General features: G+C 40.3%; 1 protein-coding gene across 2 annotated transcripts; it reads left to right on the forward strand.

Annotated features, from left to right (window-relative positions):
• The first annotated feature begins 3,607 nt into the window (after positions 1-3,607).
• Positions 3,608-11,254, forward strand: LOC121526165 (polymeric immunoglobulin receptor-like). Of its 2 annotated transcripts, none has more exons than XM_041812588.1 (7): positions 3,608-3,705; positions 5,067-5,411; positions 5,807-6,130; positions 6,238-6,318; positions 7,807-7,905; positions 8,077-8,117; positions 8,371-11,254. In XM_041812588.1, the coding sequence occupies exons 1-7, from the start codon at positions 3,666-3,668 to the stop codon at positions 8,419-8,421; spliced, it is 981 nt and encodes a 326-aa protein (XP_041668522.1). In that variant the 5' UTR covers positions 3,608-3,665; the 3' UTR covers positions 8,422-11,254. The 2 variants fall into 2 exon arrangements, with proteins under 2 accessions (XP_041668522.1, XP_041668524.1); XM_041812590.1 differs by having other exon boundaries at positions 8,405-11,254.
• Positions 11,255-11,382: the final 128 nt, after the last annotated feature.

The raw sequence follows: 11,382 nt of genomic DNA on the forward strand, positions 1-11,382 counted from the left end.
TCAATAGGATTAACGGTTTTGGCACAGTGATCTTCAAAGCGTGACCAACTCCTCAACAGCTCCTAATCTGCAGTAATGCATTTTTTGATCAAAGACTCCTGGGTGAGAGCTCTCGGTACCACTGTTTTTAACTCGCTCTTGTAGCATGATTTTTCACTTCCCACACATAAAAAACATATCACTGCATTCCTCAACTTCTGCTGATTCTCACGGTACCTTTGATTTTCTGCTAGCTTTCACAACAACAGCTTAAATTGACTTTGTTTGAGTGCATGTTTTGGCCACTAAACTGAGCTTTCTGAGCACTTTTAACAGAAACTGTCACAGGTGTTTCTAATTATGCTTTGATTTCAGCCTTGATTAAGCAATGATGTCATGCAGGCTTTGATCACCATAGCAACCCTGGAGCCCCTACACAGACACAAGGATTAACTCCCCTTAACTATCACATACATGTATCTCCACATAGCTCCCATAGTTGCACCTATTCACCATTTTTGATGCCATTTCTCACCCATTGAAGCTACTTGTTGCATTTAAATACCACTTGCTTCCTCTTTTTAGCTTGTTTTTGCCACTATATCCTATTTATGCCCCTGTTTGACCATTTTTTCCACTTTTCACCCATTAAAGCTACCTTTTGCAATTAAATAGCACCTTTTCCTACTTTTGAACCCAATTCATTTTAAAGGCTACTTTGAGCTATTCATATGCTATCTTCAGCTCATTTCAGGCTACTTTCAGCTATTCTGATGCTATATTCAGCTAACATAGGTTACTTTATGCTATTCTTAAGCTACTTTCAGCTATTATAGGCTACTTTGAGCTATTCCTATGCTACTTTCTGCTATTATAGGCCACTTTGAGCTATTCCTATGCTACTTTCAGCAATTATAGGCTACTTTAAGGTATTCTATTTTTTTCTTCAGCACTTTTTGGCTCCTTTCAGCTATTCCTATGCTACTTTCAGCTAATATAGGCTACTTTATATTATTCTTATGCTACTTTCAGCTAGTATAGACTACTTTATACTATTCTTAAGCTACTTTGAGCTATTATAGGCTACTTTAAGCTATTCTTATGCTACTCTTAGCTATATATAGGCTACTTTGAGCTATTCTTATGCTACTTGCAGCTATTATAAGTGACTTTTACCTATACCTATGCTATTTTGAGCTAGTTTAGGCTACTTTAAGATATACTGATGCTATTTTCAGCTATTTTAGTCTACCTTGAGCTGTGCTTATGAACCTTTGAGTTATTTTTAGGCTACTTTGAGCTATTCTTATGCCACTTTCAGGTATTTAAGGCTCAAGGCTCTGTTCTTGGACCTCTCCTTTTCTCCATCTACATGCTTCCCCTTGGACAGATTATTCACAAACATGGTCTCAGCTTTCACTCTTATACAGATGACACCCAACTCTATCTCAGCACCAAACCATCCACTCAGCTCCCTCCCCACTCCCTGGTAAACTGCCTCCACAACATCAAAGCCTGGATGACCTCTAACCAACTCAAACTCAACAGCAATAAAACAGAGCTCATGGTGGTGGCCCCCAAAGTGCTGCTGCAGAAGGTTGGAGATCTCATGCTCCATGTGGACGGGACCGCCATCTGTCCATCCTCCGAGGTCCGAAACCTGGGCGTCATCCTGGACTCCACCCTCTCCTTCCAGTCCCACATAAAGTCTGTCACCAAATCTGCCTTCTATCATCTCAAGAACATCTCCAGACTCCGACCATCACTCCCTGATTCTGTGGCTGAAACACTCATTCATGCTTTCATAACCTCCCACCTGGACTACTGTAATGGAGTCCTGTCTGGAGTTCCCAGCAAAACCCTGGACAGGCTTCAGTACGTCCAAAACTCTGCAGCTAGAGTTCTCACCCGCACTAGACCCTGGCAACACATCACTCCGACCCTCATCCACCTCCACTGGCTCCCTATCAAGTCCCGTATCAACTACAAAGTCCTCCTCCTCACATACAAATCTCTCCATGCTCTGGCTCCCCAGTACCTTTCTGATCTCCTCCATCCATACACACCATCCCGCAACCTTCCATCTTCAGACACCGGCCTACTTTCCATGCCCAAAACCAAACTCCGAACCTATGGAGACAGAGCCTTCAGTGCTGCAGCTCCCACCCTCTGGAACACTCTTCCTGCAGACATTCGTAGCGCTCCATCTCTGGACATTTTCAAAAAACGTCTCAAGCACCACCTGTTCACCACAGCCTACAGTCTTCACTAAACCACCCCTTACACTCATCCTACCCCTCACATAGTTTGTCCATGTCTATGTGTTCCTGTAAAGAGTCCTTGGGTTTCTTGAAAGGTGCTATATAAATTCAAGATATTATTATTATTATTATTATTATTACTTTGAGCTACATTGATGCCACTTACATCTATTAAAGTCTACTCTGAGCTGTGCTTATGCTAATGTCAGATATTTTCAGATTACTTTGACCTTTATTTAGGCTACTTAAAGCTATTTGTATGGTACTTTAAGCTATTCTTATGCTACTTTTAACTATATTTAGGCTCTTTCTGGCTATTTAAGGCTACTTTGAGCTATTCCTACGCTACTTTAAGCTATATTTAGGCTCTTTCTGGCTATCACAGGCTAATTTGAGCTTTTCTTAAGCTACTTTCAGCTATTTTTAGGCGACTTTGAACAATATTAATGCTACTGTCAGTCGTTGTAGGCTACTTTGAGCCATTCTTATGCTATTTTCAGCTATTCGTATGCTACTTTGAGCTATGTAAGGCTATGTTCAGCTATTCTTTTGCTATTTTCAGCTATTTTACTCTACTTGGAGCTGTGCTTATGCAACTTTCAGCAATTTCTAGACTACCTTGACCTGTTTTTAGGCCACTTTGACATTTTTTTATGCTACTTTTAGCTTTTTAGGCTATTTCTGGCTATTCAAGGCTACTATGAGCTATTCTTGTGCTATATTCAGCTATTTTAGGTGACTTTGAGCTATTCCTATGCTACTTTCAACTATTTTAAGGCTATTTCTTAAGCTACTCAGAGCTTTTCTTTTGCCGTTTTCAGCTGTTTTGCTCTACTTTGAGCTGTGTTTATGCTACTTTCAGCAATTTTTAGACTACTTTGACCTTTTATTAGGCTACTTTGAACTATTATCAGGCTACTTTGAGATTTGCTTATGCTACTGTCAGCTATTTTACGCTATTTTCAGCAAATTTGTTGCTTTTTCTGCGATTTTTAGTAGTTCTTCCACAGTTCAGCTCTCAGTTTCAGCTGAAATTGCAATCTTTATCTAGTTACTAATCATGTTGTTTAGTTCAGTTCAGGTCAGTTTAAATTAGCTTACATTAGTGTAGTTCAGCTTAGTTTTTCAGTGTAGTTTAGTCTACTTTAGCTTATTAATATTGCATGCATGCAGCAGGGAGGAAGAAACTATAAAACCTTCACATTCAGTTTCAGGATGATTCTAGTAATTAAACCCACATTATGATTAGGCTACTTTTTTGTCAGTGCAAGCAAAATCTCTGTTTCCCTGTTCTGAAACGTTTCAGTTTACTGGAATTAAATGCAGAAGTAATACTTAATGAAATCAGCTATTAATTCTGACTAAAGCAGAGGGACAGAAGTCTTCAGTCAGTTTGTTGATCGTCTCCATCAGAGCAAACTCAGGATGAAGATCCAACAGGTCGTCTTCTTGGTCTTGTTGTCAGGTAAGGATTCATTAACTGAATCTGCCTTAATGATAATAATGATGATGATGATAATGATGATAATAATAATAATAATAATAATAGTCATTATTATTATTAATCCTGCAGTACTTTTCCTGTATGTCGTGGATTAGTGATTTTGTTTGTACTCTGTGTTTATGTCATCTGCATTTCTGGAAGATTACAGATTCAGAACAAACATAACAATTATAATGTGTTGTAATATCAACAGCATTACGTCTGTACTATCATATTGTAGTACACACTTTATGCTGATGATACAGTTCTCTGACACTGCACAGATGACCACTGACTTACTCCAACAAGAGCTTCACAAACTGAAAAATGCACTCTTCAATCTGAAATTAGTATTTTTTTTTAAATTCCAGGTTAAACTAAATATGTGCTTTTCACTAGATGCCTTATTTTGTAACTGAGATGAAGCTAGTGGACTTCCTGTTCAGATGTGAGCTTGGGTCCAAGAGGCTTTTTTGTAGCTCTTATGATGGCCCATATGCAGATTAAAATTCATAAACCTAGGGTGAATGGTGTGCAGGGGCTGAATGTTTAAATGGAAAATTCAAAAAATCAAAGGTGAAAATGTTCAATTGCAAGAGTAATGATACTGATGTATGAATGTATTCAGGATCAATGTGTGATCATGCCTATGAAGTTTGGTGATGACTGACAGAAGCATTAAAATGTTATAAGGCATTCTTGGTGAATTTTTACAGTAAAAATGTAGAAAATACAGTTTAAGTTTGGGCTCTGGTCACAGCCCTGCCCTGTGATGAAATCTCACAGTTTGCACAAATTTAGATCCCTAGGTTGTCTAGAATAAACAAAAACAATCTTGAGTCAATTGGATGAAATCCCCCGGACTAGTTTGTTAAAATATGAAACTTGTGAATCGATTTGTGACTCATGTAGTGCACTTCCTGTACATTTTAGAGGATGGCCCCAAAAGACTTTTTTCCCCGTCTTATCCTGATACGTGTGTGTACTGATTTTCATGCATGTATCTTTTACCCAGTCCCCTATCTTACGTTTGTGGCCCCTGCTGGGCCCCTGCTTGATGGGCTTGAACAATTCCACCAACAAATAAGCAGAATCAATCTAAATGAGAGGAGAATGGTTTAATCAGGAAATGTGATCATCAACTAAAGATTGGGGATCAAGCAGATATTTAGAGTACAGAGAAAATCTAAGAACAATGAGGCAGTTTAGAGCACAAAGGCAGGTTTGGATGGAAAGTTTGAAGAAAAACCTGAGACCAAAATCAACATGTCATGATCTTCAAAGATATCGTACTGATAGTTCTGGCAGTCAGCACTGATGTTGATCTTCTGATTCTCCCACAGCTCTGTGTCCTGTCACCGCCAAACTCAGCATCTTCTCTGGAGCTACAGGAGGAAATGGGACGATTTCTTGTAGATTCACAGTGCATGATGACAAGAAGTTCTTCTGCAAGGATGACTGTAAAGGAGAGAATATTCTTGTTCAAACGGATGGTGTCATTGCTGCAAATGGCAGATACAGCATGAGTTACACAGAGGTATCCAAAGCAGGAAGTAGCTCTGAGAAGAGCAAATTGGCAGTGACCATCAGAAACCTGATGAAGTCTGACTCAGGACGCTACAGGTGTGGGATCGGAGAGACCAACGCTCCACGGGATTTCTCAGATTTTGAGGTCAGAGTTGTTGATGGTGAGTTTGAACTCAGCCTTAAAATGTTAAAATCCTTCATAATAACATGTTAATATAATGAGTGAGAGTAGAGGCTCAACAGCTGTGTGCCTTGTAGGATTAATGACTCGTAGAGCGATCTGAATCTCAGTCGATGGGTTTACCTCCAAAGCTTCAAACTGATTCACTTGTTCCTGGTCAGAGAATGACCGGACTAATCAGCTTCATTTAAGGAGAAAGAGGCGGTAGCTACATATGTGGTTGAGTTGAAGCGACTCCAATCCTGTAAACGATGCCCTGTTTGATAGAAGACTTAGTGTTTTAGTATTAGCTATACTGAATGACTCAGAGGATTATGTTATATCTAGGTGTTAGAGGAGCTAATCACAGCTACTGTTCATCTTTTCTCTTCTCAGATCCGGTTCATGGAAACACTTGGTTTGCTTATACCAACCTTGAAGGAGAAAACATCACACATGGATGCAGTAGTGATCCAGTCCCTGGAGGCTGGAAGTTCCTCTGTAGAGACAACTGCAGTAAAATAGAAGATGTTCTCCTTGAAACCAATAATGCTGCTCAGAGCAGCCGATTCAGCCTTGAATTTAAAGAAAATTCAGTGTATGGGCTGTATGTGACGATCTCAAATGTGACCAGGTCTGACACTGGATGGTACAGGTGTGGATACGGCAGAGCGCTGTCTTCAGCTTCATTCAACACCTTCCCTCTCATCGTCATCCCTGGTGAGTGTTGTGTGATTGTTGGGAATTTGTGATGTGATGGTTAGGGAGGGATTTTTGTGCAAACTGTTCATAAATCATAATTCAGTTTTTCATAATTATGGTTTCAGATCCCAGTTCCACTGAGAGTCCCCCAGTGACAACAGAGGAGGCCTCTGACACTGAGGAGCAATGCAGCAACTGTCCATCAGGTGAAACTGCAACTAGGATATAGATGGTTATATTTACATGTTTCAAGAAATCTTTTTTTTTTTTTCCCAGTTTTACTGAATAATCCTGATATCAGACTAGAGCTACACCTTGTTTTGGACCCAGATCTAACTTTGGAGATACTTAGCTCATGGGCAAAGGAGAGAAACTCATGGTGTGGCCCCCATCCTCCCCTGACCTCAACCCTACTGAGAACCTTTGGAGCATCCTCAAGCTAAAGATCTATGAGGGTGGGAGGCAGTTCACATCAAAACAGCAGCGCTGGGAGGATATTCTGACATCCTGCAAAAAAAAATTCTAGCAGAAACTCTCCAAAAACTCATAAGTTCAATGGATGCAAGAATAGTGAAGGTGATATCAAAGAAGGGCTCCATGTTAACATGGAACTTGGCCTGTTAAGATGTTTTTGATTTCAGTAAATATGACCCCCTGATGCTGCAATTTCTACAAATGACCATTTTCAGTTCTTTACAACCTATAAAATGTTTTAAAAAGCTGTTGTGCTTAATAATGTGGAACAGTGCATTTTGAGTTTTTTTTTTTTTTTAATAATTTTTGTCATTATGAAGTTTGTTCAAAAACATTTGAATTATGCTCTAATGGCTGATGACTTGAAAAATATTCTGACTGTCCTTTGCATTAATATTTAGGAAAATCAGAGAAAAATATCATTTGCATAATAATGTGGAACGCGGTGTGGACACACAGGCAACAGCCAATCATAAGAGACTAGTTCCGTAACCAATTACATTTAGAGATACGATGATGACTGGGTCCGCCCACTTACTGTCAAAAAGAAAATCTGCCTGCGGGCAAGCAGGTTGAGGTTTCATGAGCAGAAGAACAATGACAGTAGTTGTGTGTTCTCTCAGATTCTGAGTGCACTCAAGGCATAATTTTGCTCTCTCAGGCCACAATAATGCTCGTGTGGGTGGAGATACTCTGCCCACGGTCGCTGCGAAAGCTCTCGCAAAAGTATTTGCATGCGCGAATGTTTGACTCATGCGCGCGGCTCCTCTGCAGCTGTGCACGCATGGTTCTCATTTTCACTCTTGAATTTTGACAGCATTATGCCGCCATACCCACGAAACTTAGGAAAGCCAAACCATGAAAGTTCTGAAAGCCAACCTACAAAAGTTAAGAAAGCCCACTGAGTTAAGTTAGGTAATACAGTCAACAAAGTTTAAGAAAGCCAACCCGTGAGAGTAAGAAAACCAACCCATACAAATTAATTAAGCCAACCCATGAAAATTAAAACGCCAACTCATGAGAGTTAAGACAGCCAACCCATGAAAGTGACGACCACCATAAGACAATACATATGTATTAAACAAGCATCCATGTGTTTATATAATCAGTCATCTTTATATATGGTTCCAGGTGTTTTATTTCGCAGCTCTGTATCTGTTGTAGTAATTTCTTCATTGAGTAGATGAAGCAGCATTTGTCTTGTCTTTAATGTCTCACAGACGCTATGCTGTACGTCGTCGTGGTTCTGGCCGTCATCATCATCATCTTGGGGCTGGCGCTGACTCTCGTTTGTGTTCAGAAGAACATCACACCCCATGGTAAGGAAACAGGAAGTACATACAGTGTCTGGCTTTTAGTTTAACCCTAAACCAGGCTAAAGTCAGGACACTAAGGTTACAACGGCTCAGTGAAGGTTTCTGATCTTTTCTATCAGCTGATAAAGTTATTAGTGAGTTTAAATCTGACTAAAACAGGATTCTGATTCACAGATTTGAACAGCAGAGGATGCAGAGACGACGTGAACATGGAGGTGACCTTTTTAACTCTTAATTTATGAATCTGATCACTGAAATAAACCAGGATATTATTGCTCATGTCCTAGGTTACAAACAAATCCCATCACATCCTCTGGTCCTTCAGCAAACTGCTCCCTACACCCTGAAACATTTAAGTCTAGCAAATATCCAAAAAATCACAAATCAGGAAGGAGGACAACACTTTTTCACATCATTGCATATCTTCATTCTCTATTTTGACTGTGTGATAAAACTTGACTGTTTCAGGTCCGGTCTAATGACTACCATCCTCTTGTCCCAGGCTGTGAAGTGAGATGAGGATCTACGAGAATCTGGATCTGGCCAAAAAGGACCAAACCTACTACAACTTGGGCTGAAAATCACAGGGTGCTGCTGGGTCTAGTCCCGAAGATACTGAGTCCTATTCAGCCAGTTTACACAGAAAGACATCAGACAGAGCTTCAGTCATGAGGAGGGGGATTCAGTAAAATCTAGACCTGATTAGCTACACAAAAAAAAAAAAAAAAAAACTACCTAAAAAGTCTCAATAGGTTAAACATCTTTGATCAGTCATGGTCCAGATCTCTGTTCAATAATAATCCAGATCTCTGTTCAATCGTGGTCCAGATCTCTGTTCAGTCATGGTCCAGATCTTTGTTCAGTCATGGTCCAGATCTTTGAGCAGTCATGGTCCAGATCTTTTTTTCAGTCATGGTCCAGATCTTTGAGCAGTCATGGTCCAGATCTTTTTTTCAGTCATGGTCCAGATCTTTGATCAGTCATGGTCCAGATCTTTTTTTCAGTCATGGTCCAGGTCTTTGTTCAGTCATGGTCCAGATCTTTGATCATTCATGGTCCAGAGGCCTGTACGACGAAGCTGGATTAACAAGTCCAGGATATCTCTCCGTTAGCAGGATTGATTTATCAAGACATTTGCAATCCGGATCAGCTGTACGACGAAGCCGGCTATCAACTCGCTAATTGCAGCCAGAGTTTTCCAAGCTGGATCAGTGCGCGCTCACGTAAAAGGGGTGGTGTTTGCAGCGTCTGACCAATCGCAAACATGGAGAAACCCTGCATTTCTCAATGGAGGAACAGACTATCATTCTTAAAAATATGAGGAATTTAAATCAATCATCCAGGCCAGAAGCAACACTGTCGCTGCAGCAAAGGCAAAGAAAACTGCCGACTCTGTTTATACGTTAATTCGTCAGATTATACAATATTAATTCATCTGACAATATAAACGGACAGCACTCTGATCACTCAGTTTCACTTTATTACAGCACAGATGTTTGAGGCAGAGCTTCCTCAGTGAATTTTTTTTAAGATTTATTTTTGGGCTTTTTCATGCCTTTATTTGACAGAGGAAGGACAGTGGATAGATTTGGAAACAGGGAAGAGAGTGAGGAGAGACATGTGGTAAAGGGCCACAGGCCAGACTCGAACCCAGGCCACCCGCATACATGGGTAGCGCCTTAAACCACTCAACCATCTGCGCTCCCTCCTCAGTGAATTTTGTGTTTTAATGTTAATTCCTCACCGTGACGACACAAGTAGTTGTGCATTTCATTAATCCATGTGTCTGCAGTAAAGGTCTTTTCACACTGGGTCCGTGATTTTCGGATGCGTTTTTTTCGGATTAATCCGAAAAAACGTCACGCACTCGGACCTTGCACACTGGGTCTGATACGTTTTTATTTGCCTTCACTGTGAAAATTCGTAAAAGGTGGTAAATAGTTTCGTACTGCGAGCCTGCGTCTCTGTCACTTCTTTAAAATCCTGCTGGATCCATCCTGAAACAGAGCTTCATTCAGCTCCCATTCATGCGTCAGAGAGCTGAGACAAGTTGGACAGATGGAGGTCAACTTTTAATTCAGTCTCTGAGTAGGCAACAAATGTAGCCTGTGCCTTTATCTGTTATATTTCCATAGCTGATATCCACATGACACACCTGCAAACTACGGTGTTTTAAGTGAGGTTTCGGGAGTGGGAGAGAGGGAGGAGTTGGACGGGGGTGAGTGAGCGAGAGAGAAAGCAACAGGTGCTGATCTGAATCACCTATCACCCATCTATCAGTTATATTTCCATGGTTTATATCCACATAATAATTGAGTAAACTTTGGTGTTTAAAGTGAGGTTTCAGGGTGAGAGAGAGGGAGGAGGGGTCCGGTGAGGGTGAGCAAGCCGAGGAGGAAGTAGTGGAAATTGTTTTGAATCATCACTCACCCATTTAAATAGCTTGGACTGATGTGAAATTTCGCATAAAATTGAGCCTGTTCCGAACAAAAAAAAAAAAAAAGACGGATGAAAATTTCAGCATGACCATTATTATTAACCCCATTATTTCAGATGCTACCTTAGTGGAGCAGAAAGGACTTGGGAACAAGTGAAGATCAAATATAAAAACATACATCAAAACAGGGAGGGACAAGGCTTTATTTCTCCACACTGTCTCTGTTGTATGGATGAAATCACCAGAATTTATCTATCATCCATCCCTAAATATTCTTTCTCTCTTAAGCGCTCTTCTCTTCTTCCGTGCACCAACCAGGATCTTCTAAGAATGGGCAGGCCATTTTCCCAGAGAACTGATTGGTCAGGAGGCGGTGCTTTTATTCTCGCTGATCTCTTATCCAGAACATAACCTGCTCTGGAGCAGGGTAGCCATTCAGCATAATTTACCGCGGTGATTTATCCCAGTAAGAAGTGGGCCAGCTTCGTTGTACAGAAAATCCAGGGTTAATCCTGAAGTTGTCTGGATAAAAGAAAATACAGCTTCGTCGTACAGGCCTCAGGTCTTTCTTCAATACTTCCATACTTTTTAGGTAAATGACAGAAACAGAAACAGCTACACATCTGATTTTATGAGATTCTGAGTATAAAAAGCACCGTTAGTGCTATCTTCCTCTTACACTCGTGTTTTTTCATTTTCTGTTTTGGAATGTTTTTAGGAGAACCCCATCACAGTGTTATGATCATTTACCTACCCAGAGTTCCTTGTTTTCGTTTAAATTAAAAGCAGCTCTCTCTGTGGGTTGTTTTGCTTTTGGTCTTGAGCTTTTGTTTCACTGATTGATTTTCTGATTGTTTCTGCACATTAAAGAACATTGTAGACCCTTGTTTTTTAGAGTGCTGTACAAATAAAGTTATTATGATGATAATTATCATTATTATTGTTGTTGTTGTTGTTGTTGTTTGTACTATCACATGGTCGTACACGCCTTATGCTGATGATACAGTTCTCTGACACTGCACAGATAACCACTGACTTACTCC

The sequence above is a fragment of the Cheilinus undulatus genome, linkage group 18 (genome assembly GCF_018320785.1).
Source record: "Cheilinus undulatus linkage group 18, ASM1832078v1, whole genome shotgun sequence".
Taxonomy (NCBI): Eukaryota; Metazoa; Chordata; class Actinopteri; order Labriformes; family Labridae; genus Cheilinus; species Cheilinus undulatus.

What these genes read in the sequence shown, in the direction of transcription:
- LOC121526165 (XM_041812588.1), top strand. Translation starts at nt 3,666, where the DNA reads ATGAAGATCCAACAGGTCGTCTTCTTGGTCTTGTTGTCAG. An exon ending in CTTCTTGGTCTTGTTGTCAG is followed by an intron (nt 3,706 to 5,066) that starts GTAAGGATTCAT and finishes ATTCTCCCACAG; the next exon opens with CTCTGTGTCCTGTCACCGCC. An exon ending in GAAGAACATCACACCCCATG is followed by an intron (nt 7,906 to 8,076) that starts GTAAGGAAACAG and finishes TCTGATTCACAG; the next exon opens with ATTTGAACAGCAGAGGATGC.